Source organism: Dryobates pubescens, chromosome 15 (assembly GCF_014839835.1).
Source record: "Dryobates pubescens isolate bDryPub1 chromosome 15, bDryPub1.pri, whole genome shotgun sequence".
Taxonomy (NCBI): domain Eukaryota; kingdom Metazoa; phylum Chordata; class Aves; order Piciformes; family Picidae; genus Dryobates; species Dryobates pubescens.
The window spans coordinates 20,587,101-20,613,305 of record NC_071626.1 but is presented as its reverse complement, the minus strand read 5'-3'; the positions used below and the strand labels follow the sequence as shown (position 1 = coordinate 20,613,305).

The following is a 26,205-nucleotide window of genomic DNA, read 5'->3' as shown; positions in this document are numbered from 1 at the left end:
GAAGTCTGCCAATGGACAGGGTTTACTTAAAATAATTTATTCTGTTCACTTGATAAAATGTCCTTTATCTGGTTCTCATGTAGGTTGATTGCAAAAACAAGCCCTTAAAGAAGAGCAGAAACCCTTAAATTATATGTAGAGTCAGAACATGATTTTTGGGTTGTGAGTTTGGTTTGGTTTCTTTTTTTTTTGACTGGTTACTAAGTCCACTAAAATTCATACAATCAGGCTTCAGAGTTTAATATGAAGTCCTACTTGTGACTTGCCTGTTTGTTTTTAGCTGGCACAGGCTCATATGGTTCTCTTTATACACAAAAGATTAGTCTTTAGAGTAGGCTTCTGATTAGCATTTTCTTCTCTGTTTAGGAAAAAAAAAAAGCCAACTAAATTTTAATTCTTTTCTTCCCAATTAATTCTTCTCGCTCTATTTAAAGTGAGCTGTTGGCATGTTTAAGTGCAGGGTTTACTATTATGGTTCTGTATAGAATTGTATCATTATATAGTTATGGCTTAAAGGTGTACTTGTATCATGCCAGAGAAATCCCATCCTAATTATATCATAGAATCAACAGGCTGGAAAAGACCTCAGAGATCATCAAGTCCAATTGAAGGCATCTTTCCTAAAAAGTAGGACAAAAGTGGGACCTCATCACACTGCCATCTTGTGCCACCTTGACTTTATTGACAGGATATCAAACACTTTTCATTGATCTGATTAAGAGGGCGAGTGGCTAAAGAGTCGTATGTGTTCAATTTGGTCAGTTGTCTCCTTCTGTTGTGATCTATACAATGTTTCAGCCTTACTCTCTACAGCATCTGTAGCTGGAAGAAATGGAGACAAATTTGTGCTCAGGTTAAGGGCAGTCTTAACATTACTGGGAAAATGCCACCAGGTTGTGCAAAGTTAGCATTACTGATACACATTTTCTGCTGCTAGAAATGACAGCAATTAAAAGAACAAATTATTTAACTGAAGTACTTCTTTCTAGGGAAGAAGGTTACTTCCTAAAGTTACTTCCAAAAATCTCACCAAATGCATTAGGAGCAGAAAAGGGGTGTGCAGACAGAAGGCATCAGTAGCTTTTATTTTATTTTTTGTTCCTTTTAATAGGGTAAAAGGAGTATCTGGGGCCACTTGTAACACTCAGATTGAATTAGTCAGGGAAATGATACAGGAGTAGGAAGACTGAATCCATATGCTCCATCAGCTGATTTGTCAGAGCACCGTATGGCAAACAATTTTGCTTGTGGTCTGTTTCAATTTGTTAACAAACGTGTTTACATCAAACATTGCAGTGAGAGATGTGTGTGACTCTTTGGCAAGGACAGTGGTACGAAAGAAGGCTGGGGAGGGACTTTTCAGGATGTCAGGTAATGATAGGACTAGGGGGAAAGGAATAAAAATAGAAATGGGTAGACTCAGATTGGATGTCAGGAAGAAATTCTTCCCCATGAGGGTGGTGAGACACTGGAACAGGTTGCCCAGGGAGGTGGTAGAAGCCTCACCCTAGTGGTTTTTAAGGCCAGGTCAGATCTGGCTCTGAGCAACCTGATCTAGTGTGAGGTGTCCCTGCCCGTGGCAGGAGGGTTGGAACTAGGTGATCCTTGTGGTCCCTTCCAACCCTAACAATTCTATGATTCTATGATTCTTCTTGTGGTTGAAGTGGTCTTTTATCTTTATTGTCCTGAGTTTAACCTCCTGAAGTTAAAGTGACTGCAAGGGAGAATTTTAACTTGAATATTGGAATCATAGAATCAGTCAGGGTTGGAAGGGACCACAAGGATCACCTAGTTCCAACCCCCCTGCCATGGGCAGGGGCACCTCACACTAGATCAGGCTGGCCAGAGCCTCATCCAGCCTGGTCCCAAACACCTCCAGGGATGGGGCCTCAACCACCTCCCTGGACAACCCGTTCCAGGGTTTCACCACTCTCATGGTGAAGAACTTCCTCCTCACATCCAGCCTGAATCTCCCCACCTCCAGCTTCATTCCATTCCCCCTAGTCCTATCACTACCTGATATCCTAAGAAGTCCCTCCCCAGCCTTCTTGTAGGCCCCCTTCAGATACTGCATTAGGTCACCAGTCTTATCAAACCTGAATACTGAAGTCATCTCCAGGGTGTAATCCATTATGGATCAGTCCCATTTAAGTCCACAAGTCATAACCTTTTTGGAAAAAAAATGAGTAACTTCTCTTCAGCTTTTTCAAAGTGAAGATTTAAATTTTGCAAAGTTGACACAACTTCTTGTTCCTATCTTATAATAAAAGTGCTTTAACGTTGCTGAAACAAAGCCCAAGCAAGCCCTTTCGGGTGCCAGAATGCAAACACGATCATTTTTCTGGCAAGGTACAAAATATTTTGTGTTTGTCTAAAGCTGTCAATAAAATGAGAATCCTTGAGCTGCCTCCTTTGAACTGCTCTTTCTTGTAGGCAAGGACACTGCTGTTCTTTGTGTGAGAGCTCCATGGCAAATTGGTGTGATAAGAAATGAAGTGTCACCAGCAATCATGCTCAGTATCATGCCCACTGGTGAACAGAATTACTCCTGAGTTAAAATAAAAAAGCTTTGTACTGGTGTATCCTTTAAAGCAGCTGATTTTTCAGTGTAAAGAGAGATTTGCATATTGATACTGCTTTTCCATATCTCCTTTTAAAAATTCAAAGCAGTGGTTTTGCCAGGAAATGTGAACTTCTCTATGGTTTTAATGCACTATTTCTAGCTGGTTTGAAAGTCACTCGCATTGTGTCTTTCTTCACAATTTCCACTTGTCAGTGCATCTTCCTCTTCTCCAAACTTCAGTCCAGCCTTTCCACATTCTCCATACATTCCCATACTTCTCCATACTTACATAGATTTCCAAACATCTACCTACTTCTCTGTGTTTTTCTTGCCTTCAAAGACAGCTTGAACCCTGTGCTGGTAGTGATAATTCCTTTGGGTGGCTGGGTTGGGTATTGGACCTCTCTTCTGACACTGGCAGGCTTCACCCCTCAGGAGCTGGTGCCAGGGTTGTAGTTGATGTACCAGCTGGCTGGGCAGTGTAGGGTGCTCTGCACGTTGCTGACCCTCTTGGCAGAGCTTCTCTAGCCTATAATTGATCATTTCATTGTTGAAGAAATTAAATGTTTAGTTATTTATATACCTGTATCTGTCCAGGTAAAAGGCACCTTATTACTTGTCTGAAAAGTAGTAACTATCAGCACTGCAGGTGACTTCCTTGTAATACAGTGATGCTTATTTTGTGTTAATTCCATCATCATATAGGACTTCATACCTGGTTTATAGCAGCACTGTCACAGCACGTGTTTCTTAGCTCTCAGCAGGAATAGTAGCACTTCAGGTCTTAATCTTTAAAAGGCCAGGATGTCAGTACTAATGCTGTGTCTGCTGTGTCAGGTGGTTTGTGTGCTAAGAAAGAAGCAATGATTTAAATGGACTGCATTCACACGTTCGCTTTTCAATGTGATTTCAGTGTTTCTCTTGTGACAGTTCAGTAACAGTCCTAGTGGTAGAGTTTCATTGTGCCATCTTATCCCTCCAAATTCAGCCTACCTACTCCACTCAGTGGTAGTAAGGGCTTCTGTTGTACTCACTACTACATTATCACTCATTTCTACTGGAGTAGATTCAGATGAGGTTCAGCCTCACAAAGGGAATTAACTTTTTTTCCTTTTCTTTTTCTTTTTTCATATGTAACCCACAGTTATTTTTTTCTGTTATTGATACCTACATCCAAGCAGAAAACAGAAATCACTGCAGAAAGAGAAGTCATCGTCTATCTGGGTTGCCAGCACAAGCACCAAGGCTTCACAGTCTGTGTCTTTTGTAAGTGAGGAGCTGTTAAATTTAGATGTGAATTTGAATCCAAGCTTTCCAAGAACATGGAACTGTTTGGCCTTCATCAAAAAGTGCAGACCCTGTGCCAGATGGTCAAAGTTCAGTATGGTGAGATATTCATGATGCAGAAGTACAGACTGGATCGATCCCTGATTAGAAATGAGAAGCAGCCAGCCTATCATAATCAGGGATATTGTATGCATTTCTTTATTTTCTTTTCTTTTTTTTTTTCTTTTTTGTAAAATCCAACACAAGAACTACTCACAAACTAAAAGCCACAAGTTGTAAGTCAGACCTTTCCTAGGTTAAAACTATGTACAGGACAAATCAATCGCCAGCTTCATGAAAAGCCTGGGTGCGCTCCTATGTGATCTGGTATAGGTGATCCTGCTCTGGCAGCGGGGTTGGACTGGATGAGGTTTCAAGGTTCCTTCCAGTCCCTAACATTCTGTGATTCTGTGATTGCTGAGGTTGCTTAGAAAGTCTGGTTCATACATTATGAGCCAGAATAGCAGTGGCTGAAAATGGCCATTGACCAGGCACTGACCAATTGTTGTGATCAGCTGTTTACCTTTTACCTTGAATCACAGCAGGCAAGTTGTTGGGGGTTTTGTTGTTGTTTTTCTTATTTATGACAACAAAGGCAAAGGCAGCCTATGGTATAAAGTAACTTAATGTGTCTTTAAGTTGCTTCTTGAAGGTCAAGGATGAAGTAGGTTGGAAGCAGTCCTCAGGGCTTGCCGGTCTGTCAGCTTATATCTGTGCTATGTGAAAAAAAACTTAATATTGCAGAAGACATGTAGAGGATAGTGGTTTATTTTTCTTGTAGGTGAATTACTCTTTCTCTCTGGTCTGATCTTCATTGAAATGTTTGTCTGCAAGAGGTAGGGGATTTTCATATATAGCACACACGTGCTGTGCCTTTTGCAGGTCCTGGCTTTAGGTGTTGAAGTAGCTTGTACAATAGAGAACTGATGAAGGATTTGGGTGCTGGAGGTTCCTAACTCTACCGTTGCTTTTCTTGAATGAGTCATAATATCAGAATCCAAAGCTAAGTGTTAAAAACTATTAATTATTTCCACAGAGGAGTTCATTCGTGACAAACTCATGAGAAAGAGTTTGTCACACTAGGTGGTTATTAGGTAGTGTTAGTGTGAATACTTTCAATCAGGAGAACTAAAATAATGCAAATCACAAGGTCTGATGGAGATGGGGGAAAAAACAGTGTTAAAATCTGTCTGATTTGATTGCAGAGCCAGTTGCTTCACAGCACAGAATTTATCCTTTTCAATAGGCGCAGAATGTCTCTGCCTGCTTTTGTCTTCAGTGAAGGCATGTCCATAAAAACAGGCCACAAAATATCATTAGTGTTGTGGTTGCCCAGAGAATTTCATGAGATCTTCCTGCTCCTGTTGCTACACTGTATGCAAAACACAGCCCAAGTTATACATCTGGCTCCTGCAGTCATTTCCCAATCCCTGTCGTCATTTCAGTAAGAACAGACAGAACTTTAAAGATGCTGTATCTGCGGCTTCACTGGTGATTATTTCCTACTTTCTCATCTTCTTTTTATTCTAGTTTTCAGCACCTAATGAATAGTTCTTAAAAAGTCACTGAGTTTGCTTTTTTCAGTTTATTCCCCTGATGGCAACTCCATTTCAGTGTTTAAAATTATGTTTGACAGTCTCTGCAGCAATTCTTTATCCTCCCCCCCCCCCCCCCCCCCCGCCCCCCCCCCCCCCCCAATCTTTTGTCTTAATTTAGAGGCTGCATTTATTTACACAAAGGGTTTAGTGATAATTAGTAATGCTGTTCTGCTTAATATTGTTAAACAGTCCTTAGTGAAGGACTGAGCTGGATGGGATAATTTTTTTATCTATATCTAGAACTTGCTGCTAATTTTGATGTTGCTTCTCAAGTTGCATCCTAAAAGAGTGAGCTATTTTGAAAGGGAGAAAATATGGCAGTGCATGGCTTCTTTGGCTTTATTCTAGTGTAACTGAGACTGTCGAGCTGATAATGTGGGAAGATTAGTTAGCAAGCAGGAGGCAGAATGCTGATTATTGCTTTCAATGGATCTTTTTTTAACTCATGCTGTGTATTTGGCTGCTTTGGTTTAGTTCACCGTAGAATTCAAATAGCAGGCAATTGGGATATTGGAGCTGTAAATGAAAATGGGTAAGATCACTAGGTATTAATAGATGACATACACTCCTCTGTGGTGTGCACCCAGCATCCCACTCCTGCTGGATCCCAGCTGGTGTTACTGCATCTCAAGTTGAGACTGAAGACAGTTGTCACTGTTTTCTTTGCATGAACGCAAACTATCAGCTTCAAGCTACCAATTTGTGACCATCTGATGTACAAATTGAGGAACAATAATGTAAGACAATTGAGGACAGTCTCTGAAGTACAGAATTGTTTTCCTCAGCCTGTGTTATTCAAAGCAGATTTGAGCCCCATTTAGAATCTATTTTTTCCCATCTGTTGTGTTTTAAAGGGAAGTTAGAATTTTTAAAGTTCTGAGTTTAGTTGGAATGGTGTCTACTTTTTAAATAATAAACCCTGACTGTGACTGTCTGTGATCTGCTCTATGTCATCAAGTACTTCTTCAGCTTGGAACAGTCGTGGTAGTTTAAGGCTTTTCAGCAGCCAAATCGCGTGGAAAGTCCTGTGGAATTGGGTGACTGAATCCCCAAGGCTCTGCTGAGAGCATCAAACTTCAGTGTCAGAGTTTCCACAAGGTTTCCAAGCTGTGACCAACAGCTCTTGGCCAGAACGTTCACCCCATGTTGTCATCTCTTTCTCCTGGTTTCCCTGGATCCTTCTCACACTATGTCTTATGCAGAAAAGCATCACAACTTACTGAGTACCTTCATTTGAACTGGGATTTCACCAGGAGCCTATGAGCAGCTGGTTCCAGTGTGCCCCTCAATGTTCTTATATGCTGCAGAGTGGCAATGGTGCTACCCATGGCACAAAACCTGCGTGACAACTCTCTCCCTCTTTCTTCTATGTTTTCTGGGGTTTTCCAGCAGCAGTTGGGATCCTTGTGCTGTACTGTGGAAGGAAGAAATGTGGGAAATTAGGTACTGTTTACTACCAGTGGAGTTAGTTAATTTGAAGTCCTTCCTGTCAGGTGTAAATGGTGGGGGATTCTGTTGTGTTGGGTTATGTCCAGTAGTTGCATCCACATGGGTGCAGACTTTCCTAGGATGTATGTAGATTGGCAGAATGATAGGGGTTCATTATCTGGAGATTGTGTAGTCCAGCCCCACTGCTCACACAGTTATGTCTAGATCGGGTTGCACAGAGACACATCCAAAGTGGTTTTGAAAATCTCTAGAGAAGGAGACTCCACAAGCTCTCTGGGCAACCTGTTCCAGTGCTCCATCATCCTCAAAGTAAAGAAGGCTTTGAATCTTGCCAAATCAAATCATCCCACTCCTTGGGATGATCTCTGCATGTATCTTTTTGGTTTGTTGCTCAGTTGCCAATAACCACAAAGAGATTCTCTTTCAGTGCATGTTACAACTCTGGGAAACTTGCTAGGTGACCCGCAAGCAAGTACTGATAGTTACCCTTCAGAGTTACAGATGGCACCAAAACTGCTTAGGACTAAAATGGATTCATTTCTTTCTCTCTCTCTCCCACTCCTCTCTTTTTCTCCCTCTTACTTAAATTCTTAATACTTATCAGTGGAAACCTTGAAGCCATGCTTTCCTGAGGGCATGTTGGTGTGTTTATTGCCTATGATATGCAAAAGCATATTGAGTTTTATTTTAAATGCTAATCTGTGAGGTAGGCTTCCCTCTGAACAGCTGTGGCCCATCCAGGGAGGTGCTCACCCAATCCTGGGCACTGAAGAGAGGAGCAATCATTGTGGTGGTGTTGTCAGTGCTATTACCATAACACAATAACAAGAAGGAAGAATAATTGAGGTGTAAGTCTGAGTTGCAGACTGACTAAGTAGAGTTTGGATTAAAAGTGATGCTTTACCCTTAGGCTGCTGAGCACAGTGCACAAGGCCATGTGAGCAGTGTGAGGAGGTGTGCACGCACTTAGGGCAGGAAGCATCCTCAGGCAGTTTGATTCCTGACAAACCCACAGAGATCATGTAAAGCCAGCTTTGGCTTTGTTTTTCCCAGGGGCTGTATAACTAGATCTGGACTTACCAGAACAGGGAAAGCAAAAGGCCTTACTGCACCTTCAGTGCCTGCTGCAAATTGAACAGTACCCATTAACTAAGAGTTTTTAGCATGGATAAACAGTGCTGTTGTAAATGTCTGGACGATTCTCTCAAGCTCAAGTAGTTCACCTCAGGCAAATACCTGGCAGCGTACTTTTCAGTCTGATCTCTTAGCTCAACAAGGCTATCACAAACTGAAAGGTTCTGTAGTGAAAGAAGTTTAGTCAGCTGTAGCTATGAGCTTTGTGAATGGTGTCAGCAAAGGCAGAGGTGCAGAACATGGTGATGGCAGCTGCAGCCCCAAACGAAGTGTGCTATAAACCATGAAAAATTCCACAGGTCTTAAAAGAAAGAAAAAAAAAATTATTCCTTTCTCAAACCTCTTTCTTAAAGGCTGCCAATTAAATATTTGCAAAGTTTATGACTACTCTGAATAGATTAAATGTCAGAGCCTTTCAAGAATGACGTTTTCATCCTGGTTTTCTGAAGAAAGCATGCTTGAATGATCATGCTGTCCATGTGGCAGATGGGAGGCAGCATCAGAGATCACAGAATCATAGAATGGTTTGGGTTGGATAGGACCTTAAAGATCATCTAGTTTCAGCCCCTTGCCCTGAGCAGGAACACCTTCCACTCGATCAGGTTGCTCAAGGTCTCATCCAACCTGCCCTTGACCACTTCCAGGGAGGGGACATCTATGACCTCCCTGGGCAACCTGTTCCAGTGTCTTACCACCCTCAGTGTAAAGAATTTCTTCCTAATCTTGTCTAAATCTGCCCTTCTCAAGCTTAAGGCCATTCTCTCTCATCCTGTCACTACAAGCCCTTGTAAAAAGTCCCTTCCCCTCTTTCTTAGAGTAGGCCCCCTTCAGGTACTGGAAGGCTACTCTAAGGTCTCCCCAGAGCCTTCTTTGTTGTAGGTGACTGTCACTTTAACACAGTGTGAGATTATGGAGAGAGTCCAGTATAAGTCTGCTCATCAGAAGGCACATAGACCCCTGCATGGCTGCTTCCTGTTGCTGAGGAAAGGGAACATTGCATTACAATGAGTGCTGAAGGGACAAAGAAATATAACTCTTCAGTGAGCCCCATCTCAGTAGATCCTCTGTTTGCAGAACCACTTTCAAAAATTTCTTCTGGCAGTGCTGTGATCCTTGGACTCCAGCGTGTGTGCTGGCAAGTGCTCAGGCTACAGACACACTGCCTATGGCAGTCGTGGTATTTCCTGCTCTGCAGCTTAGAGCTCAGTGTAATTGTTACCAGGAAGGTCTGCTTTGTTACAGTGGTGCCATCCCAAATGCCACAAAACCAGGGTCAAAACCATAAATATTATGGCTCACATAGACTCTTCCCTCATTAGGGGTTCATCTTTTGTGTTTCAGTGTCTGTTTTACAGTTATGTGGCTCTGGGTGCACAAAACCAGCAAAATTGGTGATTACATTGACGAATAAGAAAAGGTTCCTTTGATCCATGTGATGAGACAACAGGAAGGTTCTATTTTTCAGTCGTGCCAAAGAATATGTTTTACAGAGCTTTGGCTGGTCTACCTCCAGTGGAAATGCTGTGCTTCATTAAGGTGGAGAAAAGCTTCTCATAAATGTCCTGTGTGCTTGCAAGAGAAGAGTAAACCTCAAGACTTGCACTAATATGAAACGAGATTAACATAAAAATATGAAGTCTCATTAAGACTCCAGTTCTAGAGCTTCAGATGCAGAAAAGCAAAGTATCAAGGAATTTTATGTGCACTCTTCTTTTCTCCTTAGTCATTCAGTGAAAGGTGGAGCAGTTACGTCTCTGGCGCCTTTAAAATGATTCATCATTTCCATAGAAGCCAATTCATGTTTATCCTTCAAATCGCTCTGTGGAGATTAAAATAATGGAGAATTATATTTGCTTTTAATTTTGTTTCCAGACAGCTTGGCCTGAGCGTTCATGATGTGACTTGGAAACTGTATCAGATCGTGATTTATTGTTGCTTGTAATTGTGTGAAGATTGAAGATATGCTGGATGCTGCTTTGTTCCTTTTTTTCCCCCTTCTCCTTGCCTCCCCCATTCTTCCACTTACAGTGTTCTTGAGTGTAGCACAGCATCTTTGCCATCAGTGCTTTTCCTTGGACAAGCCACAGCAAATGGAGATTTTCTTTTACCCCTAACATGAACGCTATGTGAAATGAGCTGTGGTTTGTGCTTTGGGGGTTTGGGGTTTTTTCTTTCTTCTAATTTTTATTTATGCTCAAGTTTTCGCTGTTTTTGTGTTGTCATGCTAATCTTCCTTTCCCATAGAGTGGAGAGAGTGTAGTGTTTTTTAGTTCAGCTGTATGAGTTGAGTTTTATGAGAATCACATGCAAAACACCAATGATGGAGAAGACTTTCGTTTGCAGTAAGGAATCTGTTAAGTACAAGGATGTCAAATCTGCTTCATTGGTGGCTCAACCCTTTCTTGACCAGGAACATTTAATAAACTCAATTTATCTATCAGGCCTCACAGGTAAAGGACTTTGTTATTCCTATTTTCATCAGTTCATTTCTCCTACACAGTTGTATCTGTTTTTCTACTTACTGAGTAAAAAGCTATTCTTAGACTTTTATGCATGATATAATTTAATGGAGGAAAATGACTGGGATTTTGTGAAATGAAATATTTCAAGTCTGCAGGAGGTTATTTTGAAAGTGGTGGGGTTTTTTTTACAGCCTTGTTACAAAATCCCAACCAAACTATTCAAACTTAAAAATTTACAAGAACATTGTTTTCATATTGCATTTAGGACTGTTCCCTGAGGATAAGTTTCCTGCCTTGATAAAAACTGTCTGTGTGACGATGGGACATGATACTTGTGATTTAATCCTGCAGTTCCAGCAGTTTGGTCACTTCTTGGTACACGAAAGTTTTCTTGCAAATTCCCAGTAAGCTCCCACCCTGTGCAAACTTAGTTGGTTCTGTGAACTATGCTTGTCTGTTCCCAGCCTCTTATGCATCCTGCTGTGATCTGGCTGTCTTCCTTTTCATATAAGGTCTTCAAAGGAAAACACTTTATTTCTGTACATAAAAACAAGTCCCCAAACATTCAGCAAGTGCATTTGGGGCCAGTTAAGAGTTTCAGGAGGTGCCACAACCTAAAACTTTTCACTTGAATGTCAGTTTAAAAAATAAATAACTGTGGAGGGGGGAGAAGAAAGCAAAGAACCAGCTAGTTTTAAGTGTTGTAAGGGATTTGCTCCTTACATTAGTTATCAATGAGTACCTTCAGTTGATCTTGGTTTACTTTTGTTTCCAGCCTGTTTGCTTTCTCATTCTCATGCCCCAGAGCATTTCAGTTTTAGTCACTGCATGACATCGCTTAAATCAGAGTTGGAATGAAGTCACAAAGTGAGCAGTAAGCCAATCCAAAATTCATGAGAGGAAACTGCATAACATAGACTGGTAAATGAATACTGGGCAGTGGGAAATTAAATTCACCTTAGCTCTTTGTGTTTTCTGGTTTATCAAGTTAGTTGTTTCTTAATATTGGTTGCAAACATGTTATTCATGCCTCTGTTCCCAAGTATCCAGCCTCTGAGTTTTGATGAATTGTTTGGAAAGAATCCAGATCAGTTCATGCAGAAGCTATGCACATCAGAAAACTACTTACAAAGTCTGAGCATGGATTTTGTATGCATTTTGACCCTACAAAAACCTACTGTGTGTTTATCACAGAATCACAGAATTGCCAGGGCTGGAAGGGATCTCAAAGGTCATCCAGTTCCAAGCCCCTTCCTTGGGCAAGGACACCTCACACTGGATCAGGTTGCCCAGAGCCACATCCATCCCGACCTTAAAACTTCCAGAGATGAGGCTTCCACCACCTCCCTGACCAACCTGTTCCAGTGTCTCACCAGCCTCATGGTGAAGAACTTTTCCCTAACATCTAATCTGAGCCTACCCACTTCTAGTTTTGCTCCATTCCCCCTTGTCCTACCAACACCCGACACCCTAAAAAGTCCCTCACCAGCTTTCTTGTAGGCCCCCTTAAGATACTGGGAGGCCACAATAAAGTCTCTGGGGTGCCTTCTCCAGACTGAATAACCCCAACTTTCTCAGTTTGTTTCTGTAGAAGACAGACTCTAAATGTTATGTGTGCATATATGCATACATACAACTGCATCAATCTAAAGTTTTCAGCAATTCCTTGTCTTGCATAAATCTTTATATTGTTTCACATCGTACGATGTATTTGGTGAAGAAACCCAGATTTTCTTGCTCTTTAGGGAAACACATTTTAGTTTTTCTGAGAAATGGTTTGCAAAACATACACAATTCTCTACTGTTTTGTAGTGAAGAATGGAAAAAGAAAGTATTTTCATGCATTCAGTTTGTAGCTGGTTTTCAAAAATAATGAGTTAAATACCTGTAATTCTATCTAGTCAGAGCACTCAGTACTCAGACTGCTTGAGAAAGAAACGTTTCCTGTGTGCAAGTTCTGTGCAATTCAATTACAACCTAAATACTGTGCCAGTTTAGGATGTGGTCTTAATGACTGAGATCAGTCGATTAGAGCAGTGCTTACCACCTTCTGCTTCTTTCTTCAGCAGGAATTTCATGTTACTCTGTTCTCCTTTTACTTATGTTGCCATTCTAAGTGTAGTAAGCATTATCAAGTAGTTCAACCAATACTGTATCTAAGATATATATGTGTTGTTTAAAGCAACTCACTACAATGCAGTGATGTCTTTGAAATACCATTTAAAGTGTTTTCCCTTTGAAGTAGTCTGTCTTGTTGCACAAATTGGTACCTGTATGTCTTTTGTGGTGATCCTGAATGGACTGTGCTGGCTGGATGTATGTCTCATTTCGGCCCTGGCGAGGGTCACTCAGCAGTCACCTCCTCACAAGCATGAAGCTGCCCTCTGGGCATGCTCCATGTGGGCAGGATGGATAGATGTGTGGGTTTCATGTGAGGTGTCAGTTGAAAGCATTAGATCCTCTGGTGGTGCCCTTTGATTAAAATTGCAAAAAGTCCTGTCAGCCTGCTGTTTGGAGAGCACATTATGCAGAGGCTGAGGTGGTATCTTGTGTGCGATTGCCAAGCTCCGAGGCCTTCCCCAGATACAAGGCACACTTCCAAGAGGCAATTGCTTCACTTCTAGTGATTTGTTCTGGTGGGGCATGGGCTGCCAGCAGTGTTACTGTGTGTTGCATGTGTAAGCACCTAAGTCAATTTAAGTACAGACTGTCCTTCACTATGAGGTGCAGATCCAACTCAGCAAGGGATGATGCAGACCCAGTGTGTGGGTTCCCTCTTCCTGGGGTGTATGGCCCCAGCAATGCCTGGCATTCGAGTTGGATAAATCTGCTGGGTTCCAGAGTGAAAAAGAGGGGTCACCAAGTTGTGACCAGGCATCCCAAAAAGTCAGAAGCCAAGTAGGAGAAATTCACCATTAAGAAGAGAAGAACTGTCCCTCTCCCCACTTGGTACTAATCATGGAAAACAATGCTGGCTGCTTTGCAAAATATTAGTACTGCTGCACAAAATCTGGGCCTCTGATTATGGCTCACTGAGTCAGACTTGTTTACTTCATTGAAGTATTAATATGTGTCTCTGATTGGCAGTCAACAGCTCGAGGCTTCAGGCTTAATAGAATTTCAAACTATAGATTATGCAGTTTTGCTGGAAATATGAGCCTTCTGTCACAATTTGAATGATGTATTCTCCCTCACTCCCCTTTGGTCTGTTTTTCAGGGCTGAGGTTAAGATAGATCACTAATTCCTTCCATCCCTTGTCTTTTAATTTAAGAATATTTTTTTTTTTTTTGGCATCTGCCAGAATCTTCTGCATGTACTCCTGAAAGGCTGAGCAATGAAAGAGCCATTAACTTCAGCCATTCATTTTTTTTCAGTAGAATGAAATAGCACTTCAGTATCTCAAACTGTTTCTGCTCTATTTGATTTCATATCATGACAAAGAAAAGAAATGTGGGCAGGATGTTGACTTGCTGGAGTGTGTCCAGAGAAGGGCAACAAAGTTGGTGAGGGGTTTGGAACACAAGCCCTATGAGGAGAGGCTGAGGGAGCTGGGGTTGCTTAGCCTGGAGAAGAGGAGACTCAGGGGTGACCTTATTGCTCTCTACCACTACCTTAAGGGAGATTGTAGACAGGCAGAGGTTGGTCTCTTCTCCCAGGCAGCCAGCACCAGAACAAGAGGACACAGTCTCAAGCTGCACCAGGGGAGGTTTAGTCTGGATGTTAGGAAGAAGTTCTACACAGATAGAGTGATTGCCCATTGGAATGGGCTGCCTGGGGAGGTGGTGGAGTCACCATCATTGGAGGTGTTCAGGAGGAGACTTGATGGGGTGCTTGGTGCCATGGTTTACTTGATTAGGTGGGTTGTATTAGTTGATAGGTTGGACACGATGATCTTGAAGGTCTCTTCCAACCTGGTTTATTCTATTCTATTCTAAGGAGCTGGTTTTCTAAAGCACGAGAGGATGGTGAGTGAGAAGGCCAGCTCTGGTCCTGCAGCTCATGTAAGTGTTAGCAAGAAGTAAGGCACAAGGAGTGGGTCAGTGGAGTGAAACAGCTGTTGCTGGGGGAATGATGTCAACACTATGCATCTGGGGAGACAAGGGGAAGAAGTTTAGCTATACTTAGCTAAAATACCACTTTCCTCAGGAATACATTTCTATTGTTTGCAAAGCTTTTTCTGAGAGTGAAGCAGTGTCAAGCTCTGTTATGCTGGTTTTAGATGTATTGCGTGGTCTGTAAATACTGTCACTGATGAGTCACTGCTGGCCAAGACCTTAATCACTCTTCTGCTAAGCAGTCTACTCAATTCTCCGTGCTATGTATTTGCCACTCTAAGAAACCTGTGGGTTCATTTCACAGGAAGGATTTCTCCCTTTGGAAAACTGTCTATCTTAGATTTTTGCAAGAAATACCTGAAAACAGGCAGTACAAAAATCTCCTGGAATGGCAGAATTGAGCTTATGTGTCAGAAACACAGCAAAGGAAAAAGATTCCTCACAGAATCTATGGTGGTTTATAGTGCACCAACATGTGAGGCTGAAATGTCACAGCTGCGTTGAACATTTGTATGCCTTCTGCTTTTCTAGTTGTTCTACCTTTGTGTACATCCTGTCTCACTGCTCTTTTAGTAGATTTTAAAGATCCTCAGTCCTTTTTCAATTGTGTCATGTAGCTGTCAATTCACAGACTTTACAACTTTCCTGCTTTTGGCAATTGACTATTTATTTTAGTGGTAATATATTCATACATTCATAGAATGGTTTAGGTTGGAAGGGGCCTTGAGTATCATCTAGTTCCAACCACCCCTGCCATGAGCAGGAGCATCTTCCATTAGACCAGGTTGCTCAAGGCCTCATTCAGCCTGGCACTGAACACCTCCAGGGAGGAGGCATCAATGATCTCATTGGGCAACTTGTTCTAATGTCTCACCACCCTCACTGTGAAGAATTTCTTCAAAATCTCCAGCTTAAATCTGCCCTCCTCAAGCTTCAAACCATTCCCTCTCATCCTATCACTACAAGCCCTTGTAAAAAGTCCCTTCCCAGCTTTCTTGTAGGCCCCCTTTGGAAGGCTGCTCTATGGTCTCCTTGGATCTTCTATTCTCCAGGCCGAACAGCCCCAGTTCTCTTAGCCTGTCCTCACAGGGGAGGTTTTCCAGCCCTCTGATCATGTTCATTGCCTCTGGCTTTTAGGACAGATGGTACTTGGAGCTGCTGAATGTTGAGAAGTTCTGGATCAACATACCTATGCTTTTAGTTTGCCTTACACGTATAGTTTGCCTTAGCCACAGTTGGTTTGCAGTGTGTCATTATAGATCCATTATATACATGTACTTGGGAAGGTTGTGTAAGATTTGCCAATGATATGAACTGCTCTTTGATGTTATTTCTGCTTACTCATCACTTTAGTTAATAACTTTTCCTGAATAATACATGTAAAGTAAGTATATATTTCAAACCCAAGAGAAAGTAAGGACCATCTGAATTTGTTATACAATTCATTAACAATTTTCATCACTTCTGCCTGAACCAAAAAAAGGATTGGAAAATGCACTTTTGACTCCATTTCAATTTTGGTATAGCTGCCCAGTACACAATTGCTTGGAGGAGAATGTTGTTGCCACCGTAGCAGAATTCCATTTTTTTATTAGCATGGAGCTATTTTAAAATCTCAGCATATTCTGGGGCTTAATTTTATTCATCTAAGCATAGGCATTGAACATTAGTTGTTCTAGCTGCCTCTCTAGTTAATAGAAAGTCATCTCTCAAGAGAGACTCCTCCCATTCTAAGCTATGTTGTCTCCAAAATTGTTTGTGCAAATAGCCTCTGGCCACTGACTGTGTCTCAGTAGGGAGCCTGAACAATTCATTCAGATGGGTTAAGTCAGCTGCAGATGGTGAAAGCTGTGAAATCAGATATGATGAAATTCCATGCTCTTTGTGGACTGTGAGCACTGTGCCTGACGATAGCTCTATTTGGCGTGATTCTCCTTGTTTAAAGAATTATTTCATAGTATTTTTTTTCTAGTCTGTGACTAATTGCTTCGAGAAAAGTTGTGGAGAGAGCTCACCACAGCTTTAGACACTGCTCAGCAGGTTGTTCACTTCTATCATCTCACATGTATTTCTTTTGTCTTCTTTAGTCTTCTGGTACCAGTATCACTGTGGATATCGCTGTCATGGGAGAAGCACATGGGCTCATTACAGACCTTTTGGCTGATCCTTCACTGCCCCCCAATGTGTGTACTTCACTGAGAACAGTGAGCAACCTGCTCAACACACAGTTAACCTTCCAGGCCATCCACAAGCCAAGGGTGAGCCCTTTGGTGTCCTTCAGTGAGAACTACACCTGCTCTGACTCAGAGGAATGTCCAGAGAAAGGAGAGAAACTAGCTATTCCCAAGGTGAGTATTGGACACGGGTACCTTGTAAATTGGCTGCCCTAAAGGGAGAGCACTGGACTACTGGGAGATGTCACCAGGCTGCTTTTTTTTGTTTGCTTCAGATGAACATTTTGTGCACTAATCATACCCTACTATGAAAAGACAGCTGAGTAGGCTGTTGCTCGAATAGTAAGAGAATTCCTGTGTCTCTTAATTCATGGTCAGGTTAACTTTGGTTCAAGTACTTTTAGAAGATGATGTTCAATGTAGAATAGCTCACATAGACAGCATTCATATTTCATCACAGATGTTGGTTGGAGCTTAAGAGAAAAGAAATGTTAGCAAGCAGAGCAAGCAAAAGCCTTTCAGCATTCAGACTCACAAATCTGCCCCATTGCTTCTTACAGAAAAATTTCCCTCCCACTCAAAAGATTTGACTCACTGCATGAGGAGTGACTACCCTAGCCAGTGAGCAGTGGGGTACTAAGTAGAAATATGAGGGGCCTTTTTGCCCTCTTTAAAGGCTGGAATTTGAAATTCTATATGAATTTCAGTCTCTTCTTTCTTCCTTTAGCTAGAGATGTGCAACCTGTACAAGTCAATGAAAAGTCTCTACTTGTGACCTCCAGGTGCTTTGGATCAATATTAAAATGTTGAATACCAAGCAAACAAACAAGATCACCACAATACTTAGCATGACAAATATTGTGAGCTCATGAGAAGTAGTCTTGACAAGAAAAATAAGACCAAACAAAGAGGAAGTGTATGTATCTCTGTATATTATTGCCATGATGGATGGCTTTATGAATGCTTAGAAATCCAACAGGAAATAACCAGTATAAACCACCCACATCTAGAAAGTGAACAGCTAGAAAGAAAACATCATCTTTGAAGTAGTTTGAATTGTAGATTTGTTGGTGATTAGCAGTCCTGTAAGGCTTACATTTCACTTTTGAAACTTAACCAAAAGACTTCTGCAATCTCCCTTGTAAAGTTAAATACAGAGTGAGTTGCACAGGCAAATACTTTTGATTTTTAGCAGTTCAGTTGGTGCAGCCAGCACTCATTCCAGCATTCCTGGCATCTGAATTGCAACACTTGTACTTCTTTCTTTAATATATTTTAATATTATGATAATTATTACTCTGCTTGCCCATGTAGCAGCTGTGTATACAAAATGAATGTTCACAAGGTTTTAAGTGCACTTTTCAGCCTATTTTAGTGCACATATCTGTGATGGCTCTAGTCTAGGCTCTGAGGGGAAAAGTTAAGTGGAAGAACACTGCCATCACATGAGCAAACACAGGGAACAAATATCCATTTGCTGTTGCATAATACCTGGTGAGGAGAAGAGAAATGAAGGATGAAGAAATGAGCTAATGCTGCAAAGAACTAATCTGACTGAAGAATTCACTGACCTAAAAGTATTATGGTTCATAAAACTAATAGTTTGCAGTCCTTTGTTTAAGTGCCTAAATACAGATCTGAGGTCATTACCTTAAAGCACCTGACACTAAGCATTTTGGGTAAGGGAATAATATGCTACCATATTTATTTGTAAGTCTGAACTTCAGAACCAGAAGTGTCTTCTATCTCATATGTGTTAACCCTCTGGAAAAGTCAAAATTCTGCATCACAAACATATTTGTGTTAGTTCTTAACTATAAACACTTCGTGAGATCTACAAAATAAACATTTTCAAAGAGTATAGCATCTGCAGCAGTGGGTCTGGATCCACAAAGACTCTGTCTCATCATCCTTTATTATCTCTGCCTTCAAACATTTGGAAAAACAGTATGAGTCTTGTTAAGTAGACAAAAGGAAGAGTCAGGTGAAATTAAAATGCAGGCTACTCTAGAAAAATCTGCTGTGAACAGTGATGTTTTCTCTAAGCTTTTCAGGAGACATCATGTCCCAGAGCATGAAAGTTTAATGTCAGTGGATGATCTTTGGATTGGATAGATAGAGCAGGGAAAAATATTGGAGCTCTCCGCCCTTATTCTCCTTACAGCCTTTCTTGCCTTGAATCTCTGATTCTGGGCATTCATGACAGCTTAAATCACAGAAAGGTTGAGGTTAAAAGCACATCTGTTGATCATCTAGTCCAGTTTGGAGATCATCTAGTCCAGTCCCTCAGCTAAAGTACATTTAGCCTTGAGCAGATTTCTCTAGGCTCAGACTAGAGAAGGTTGCTCTGGAGGATGTCCAACTGAATTTTGAGTATCTCCATAGATGCAGACTCCACAGCCTCTCTGGGCAAGCATCCTCACAGCAAAACTATTCTCTTGCGCATAAATGGCATTTCTTGCATTTCAGTTTTTGCCCCATTGTCTCTTTCCTGTCCTTGTCCTTTCACTGGACACCACTGGAAAGAGCTTGGCTCTATGTGCTCTTTACACATTCCCTTCATGTATTTATATACATTGGCAAGATCTCCCCTGAGCCTTTTCAGTATGAGCAATCCCAGCTCTCTCAGCCTTCCTTTTATGAGAGAGATTCCAATCCCTCAGTCACCTTTTTGGCTCCGATGACTTGAGTGCCTTTTGGCCACATCAAATAAGATCAAACATTTTAAAGAGCACAACCAGCACTGGCTGACTCCTGTGAGAGCTCCAACTGTTGAGCTTCTGTGGCTACAAGGCTGTGGATATGTAGGGTTTTTTTAACCCTGAAATAAGGAAGATGATACAGATCCTCCAAGAATTTAAGGCACTGTGTTCATTTGAACAGAAGGTAGGCATCATAATACCTGGGAGAATCCAGATATAAGATACCTCACTAGATGCTGTCAGGCAAAATTAATCAAATGTAAATGTTTTTCTTCTGCATGTTTAAAGTTTTGCTAAGCCTATATAAACTCTAAGGAACTGGTATCTCTCTAGCGCTTACGGAGAAGTTTGCCTCCAGGACTGCTGAGACGAGTGTCCTCTACTTGGACCACAACAACATCAGCCACAGGATTACCTACACTGGAGCCAGCTCCAGTGAGAAGGGATCGCAGTGCCAGCATCAAACCTCATGAGTCATCTTCATCCAGGTTACAAATTACTTCTTCTCTCTTTTATGTCTCTCTTTTCTTTGGTTCCATGTGATGATGTCATAGAATCATAGAACTGTTAGGGTTGGAATGGACCTCAAGGGTCATCCTAGTTCCAACTCCCCTGCCATGGGCAGGGACCCATTATATATATATTATATATATATATATGGACCCATTATATAGATATTTTTAATATACATAGATTTTTTAAATATATATATATGTGTGTACATATATAATGTCCCTCGTTATAAATGCTAACTTCAAAGCATGTCAGCGCTACCTCTTCATGTTTCTCTAAATTGAGTTGCCAAAGAAGTGGCTTTCCCAATTTTAACCAGATTATGCCAGCACTATTTCCTATTAGTGGAAGACAAAATTTAAAAATAAATTCTACTTATACTAGTGAAGTGCAGAATTGCACAATAAAATTGGAAACAAGCCAAGATATCTCTTTAAAGTCTTGGTGCTACGCAGCAGTTTTTCCCCAGCTGCTGAACAACACTGCTAAGGATGCACCTAATGGTGTGGTCCTGTCATTAGACCAGTTCATAAAACACTTCTCCATTCTCTGGATGCTAACTTTCTGAGCACAAACCCTGATTTTCAGTGGATGTGCCTACAACACAGAATTTCATGTTTTGTCTCTCTACAGAAACAGTCTCCTTAGACCACACATCTCATGTGTATGCACTTAATTCCAGAATAGAAGGAGTGCTTAGGGCTCTCTGCATGAACTCGTGTCAATACAATGCCATCAATAGATGGTAAATACAAAACATTGAGTTAGATAAGTTAAAAAGTGATTCAGTGGAGAGAAGAAATTAGATTTGTTACCACCAGGGCAAAATGGGGGAAAAAAAAAGTATAGTCTAAGAGCAAAATTAGAAAAGAAGATTTGCTAGTAGAAGCTGAAAAGCAAAGCTGAAAATGGACTGGACACTGAAAGGTTTTTCTTGCAGGATGGTTGCTGTGCTTTACCTGCTTTTAAGCACTGCAGTGGAATGCTGCTTTCCTGCTGACCACAGAGTTTAGCTTCTGGGATTCAGAATGTCAACTGTCTCCTTTAATCAAAAGACTTTTACTGATTTGCCACAAGAAGGTGATATACCTAGCTGTTTTGTTGGGGTGCAGACTGAGTGCCCACTTTATTTATTTATCCATTTATTTATTTACTTATCCATTTAAGTTGCCCCATATTTTGATGGGTTTTGTAGGCAGGTGCTGGTACTGAGTCACAGCTATTAAGCAATAATTATTAAAGCCTTGAAATTAATTTCAGCAAAAGCACTGGAATAATTGTACATTGTTTGTTTGTTTTGCCTGGAAGACTTCTAGATTCAATCATGACATGTACACTTTAAGGTTATGTTCATATAGTGCAGCACTGGATCTCCCTGACATAAGAGAGACACGGACCTGATGAAGTTGGGTCCAGAGGATGGTCACAAAGATGATCTGAGGACTGGAGCACCTCTCCTATGAAGACAGGCTGAAGGAGTTTGGGCTGTTCAGCCTGGAGAAAAAAGTGCTAGGGAAAGCTTATAGCAACATTTCAATGTGTGAAGGGAATCTACAGGAAGGCTGGGAAGGACTGTTTAGAAGGGCTCATGGTGATAGGACCAGGGGCAATGGTTTGAAGCTGGAGCAAGGTAAATTTAGGTTGAACATAAGGAAGAAGTTCTTTACAATGAGAAAGGTGAAACACTGGAACAGGTCGCACAGAGATATGTCTCCCTAGAGGCATTCAAGATCAGACTTGATGTGGCCCCAGGCAGCCTGATGTAGTTGGAGGTGTCCCTGCTGACTGCGGAGGGATTGAACAAGATGACCTTTGAAAGTTCCTTCCAACCCAATGCAATCTGTGAATCTGCAATGAGGTTTGCATAGGCTGAGGAATCTACATGCTCAACTCAAAATTTAGTTCCAGTTATCTAAAGTCTCCCAGAGTTACCCAGAAGCGCCCTAGTTCTCACTCTTCTGAAGAGACAGGGTTTTATTTTATGGCTATGGTTCCTCATGACCGACTACATCAATTAGGTATTCCCTGCTCACTCTTACTCATTTTCTTTTCTGCAAGGCCTGATCCCTGAGCCATTATCAAAAAAAGTCATTCCAGTCAGCCAGCAGCTGACTGGTTTAGGGCATTTGCAGAAGACTACCCTAATAAAGTTGCTTTTCTGCTTGAGGGCTTTCAGACCTAAATACCTTGAATTTGGGGACTTCCATGCTGCCAGATAGCCTGAGCTGAGCTTCATTTAACACTCCACAGGGGCTCTGCCAGATAGTCCAGGAGCAGCCCATGAATGAAAGAATTGAATAGATACTTGTCTTGTAGGAATAGCGATTGTCTGCAAGAAGAGAGGTTTGGGTCCCAGGCATTATTAACCATGATAAGTTGCATAGCTATTTCAACAAGATTTCCTCTTTTTCTGGCTCCATGAACATTTTTCTATTCCAGTCAGAACAGAGTAGAGCCTTCAAAGGAAGGGAAGAGGGCAGTCAGTCATGCAGTCCAGTAGTTACAGTGCCACACTGTGAGAATAAAGTTCAGGTCCCCTCCTCACCTCAGCAAGAGGTATCACTCTAGAGCTGGTGGGTGAGAGGAGAGTGTGGACACAAGCTTTGACATGGGGAAAGGAAGAGCAAAGAAGAAGCATCAATTTCAAGAAAAGAATTCAGAGCTTTGATATCAGAAGATTCAAATATTTTTTTCTGCCATTCAAAATTTCAGGCTGATAATGGAGAAAAAGATAGGACCTCAGAAGGCCAAACATTACCAGTGTTTGATGTTAGACAGTGTGGGTGAATGCAACCCTAGAGAACTGCTTTGGTCAGCCTTTCTTCCAGATGCTTACACAGTTCCCATAGAGGAGTCTCCTGTGCAGCACATGGAGGTGCTCAAGACAGCCTGCAGAGTACACTGAAAGTCTGGTGGAAGAAAAATACGTGGTTAGCCAATGTTTGCTTGTGAGGAGTCCCATGTATCTCAGTAAAAGTAAATATATAGAAGCTATAACCAAATACAAATGTTCTTCAGTCACTAGCCTGTGTTTCCCAGGGTGCATTTGATTTAGGCTGTTGATCTCAGCCTCTCACATAGTATGTAAGCATCCTAAGATGGGAATCAGAGGGAGGAGGAGAGGAATTAAATATTATTGTTGTTCCTGTTCTATGGTTCTTATATAACTCTGCATGATGAGATAACTAAGCAGACTATCAATTCTTTCTATGTTTAATGTCACCAGTTGTGTAAATACATATCTTGTCAAGCCTCCCAGCCTACTGTGTGCAGTTCTTCTTTTTACAGTAGAAGGAAAAAATGTGTGTGCCAGAAAGGGTAAAGATGAATCCTCTAAGTCTAGCTTTTGGCAGAGCAATACAGATTTGCTTTCAAAGAAAAAAGTGTTGAACTGACAGGAAAAAAAAACAAACAAAAAAGTCTTGATTATCTCCTAGTTACTGAATAAATCTTGATTATTTGCCACTGAATTCAAGCATGCCATAAGTCACAAAGAAACATTTCATAGTGTGAAAGTCAGGAGAGGAGAGATGACACAGAAGTTGGCCTGTAGCAGATTCTGTAGTTACAAAATCTGCAGCTTTTCCTGCATCGCTCCTAGATTTCCAGTCACATATTTGGAAAACAACCCTTGAAATATGGTTTATGATTAGCAGTCCTGTATTCTTCCACCCCCAGTTCACTAAACCAGCAAGACAAGGTCTTCTTGTAGCTTCGAATGATTCGGGAAAAATAATAGAGCTTACATGTTCCTTCCCCCAGTCGCTTCCATGTCCAACTGATTTCCCATAAGAAGTCAAGGAATGTGGTTTGGGGTTGTGGGTTGTTTTTTTTTTTGCAGTGGGCCAGTGTTTCTTGTTAAAAAACAAAACCACAAAACAAACAAACAAACATGGCAGGTTATGGGAGTTTGGGCCAATGGAAACATCCAGGGAGTATTTTTGTAGGTAGAGCTTGGTCTGCCAAAACAGCAAGGTGTTTGTACAGTTAAAACAATGTTACATGCTTTTTTCTTTAAGAACACTTTATTTCCCCCCCCCCCTTTTTTTTTTCCAAGTTCAGCTGGGACTAGGCTTTAAAAAGCTGTCTTCTGCCTTGCATATCATCTCATCACTCAAATGTGAGGCAGTGAGGAGAAATGTGGAGCCTTACAGGCCCAGTGGATCTCTCTAGAGAAGTCACAGGCCTCATGAGATCTACATCCCTGCAAATAGCTGGCGTTTGATGATTATCAGTTAAGAAAACAATGATAAATACAATTCTCATTCTTTACAGAAATAATTGGCCTCTTCTAGTGCACAGTTATAACCTGAAGGCTGAAAGCATCCACCCATCCTGTTGCAGGGTACCACCCTTTGTTCCCTGCACACAGGCACACACGCACCCTATTTTCCTTCAGTGACCAGTGTCTTCAGGGTGTGCCAAGAGGATCTGGGCCCCTCAGTTTAGGAAAGATGTTGACCTGCTGGAACGTGTCCAGAGAAGGGCAACAAAGCTGGGGAGGGGTTTGGAGCACAAGCCCTGTTGAGGAGGAGCTGAGGGAGCTGGGGTTGCTTAGCCTGGAGAAGAGGAGGCTCAGGGGTGACCTTCTTGCTGTCTACAACTACCTGAAGGGAGGTTGTAGCCAGGTGGGGGTTGGTCTCTTCTCCCAGGCAACCAGCACCAGAACAAAAGGACACAATCTCAAAGTGCACCAGGGGAGGTTTAGGCTGGATGTTAGGAAGAAATTCTTCATAGAGAGAGTGATTGGCCATTGGAATGGGCTGCCTGGGGAGGTGGTGGAGTTGCCATCACTAGAGGTGTTTAGGAGGAGACTTGATGGAGTGCTTGGTGCCATGGTTTAGTTGATTAGATGGTGTTGGATGATGGGTTGGACTTGATCTCGAAGTTCTCTTCCAACCTGGTCTATTCTTTCTATTCTATTCTATCCTCTTCTGTTCTGTTCTATGCTATTTTGAGGTGCAACATGTGTTTCAGTGGGCTAAAGCATGTCACCCGGAGAAGGGACACACTACTTGTAACAACAATGCAGTGCTTTTCCAGGCCTCTTCCAGCCTCCTGAGGAGCCCTTCCAGTGCCTGAAGGGTTACTGGGTATCTGCCTTGGTGGTTTCAGCAAAGGAGTCAACAAGACTGATTTTTTGTGTACACTGCGAACTTCTGGCACTTCTGGCTCTTGTAAGGAGCCATTTAAAGAGAATATAAATTTAACTTATTTCAAGTCAACTTTTAAGCATCTTTGTGCTGTCAGAACAATATAATGAAGACATCTTTGTATAAATAAAGTGAATAGGCCTCAGCACTGAAGGAAATCCAGCTTTGGAGCGCTTGCATTGTAAATGGTTTTGCTAAATACAGTACTAATGCCTCACAAATAGCAGTTCAGCCAGCAGATAAATGCTGTTTTCCTCGTCGTGTGTTGTCTCAGTGTTGCGTACTTACTGCTCCTAACTTCTGCTGTTGAGGCTTTTTACTGTGTCAAATGATGCTTGTTTGCACTCTGGTTTTGCAGCACGGACTCCTGGAACAGCTCAATTCTGATGACAATCACAAAGAGCAGGTCCTTCTCCACCTCCTACACCATGCCTTCTACCAACCACCTGAATGCCAAAAGGCAGAGCCGGCAAGGTGAGTGAGCATCTGTCAAACTGTCAGGATTATTTAGCTCCTTCCCCATGACTAGCACGTGCAGCTGCTTTTGGTCTCTATCCAGTCTGTGTCTTTTCTTGGTTTTCCACCAATATAAATATCACTATTTCTTTTATTTAAGAAAACAATAGCAGTGGCTTAAAATACTGCAGTGATGCTGTCGTAAATGTTTTGACTTTTGTGATTTGTAGAGTTGGTCATGACATGATGCAGTAAGTGCGTTACTAAATTATGCTGTGATTTATACCCATGTAATTCCCTTCCCTACACCAGGGATGAGAACAGCATGTTTTGTGTAACATTTGTTAGATCAACTGTGTGCGTGTATTGCCTTACAGCCTTCCTGAAGCACCACAACCTACGTAATGCCATTCAGAGCTGTAGGCAGCAACTGACCTGTCCTATGCAAACGCATCCATGACGAAGGCATTGTAACTCAGAGATATATCTCTGTCTGTTATTCAGAAAGTCCAAGTACTTCTTTATTATTTATTAGAGAGGATGAAATATATGTCTTTTCACTCAGCTTTTTGAGCCTTTAAAAAGTCCTGTTTGGACTGAGGGAAAGAAATGGAGAAGG

General features: G+C 41.6%; 1 protein-coding gene across 3 annotated transcripts in view; it reads left to right on the top strand.

The window, feature by feature from the left end:
- Window positions 1-26,205, top strand: part of PDE3A (phosphodiesterase 3A) — a 268,654-nt gene that overhangs the window by 210,815 nt on the left and 31,634 nt on the right. For all 3 annotated transcript variants that reach the window (XM_054167687.1, XM_054167686.1, XM_054167684.1), the window contains exons 3-5: window positions 16,676-16,936; window positions 19,798-19,952; window positions 25,489-25,604. In XM_054167687.1, the coding sequence (XP_054023662.1) occupies window positions 16,676-16,936; window positions 19,798-19,952; window positions 25,489-25,604 (532 nt within the window). The remainder of the gene's footprint in view (window positions 1-16,675; window positions 16,937-19,797; window positions 19,953-25,488; window positions 25,605-26,205) is intronic.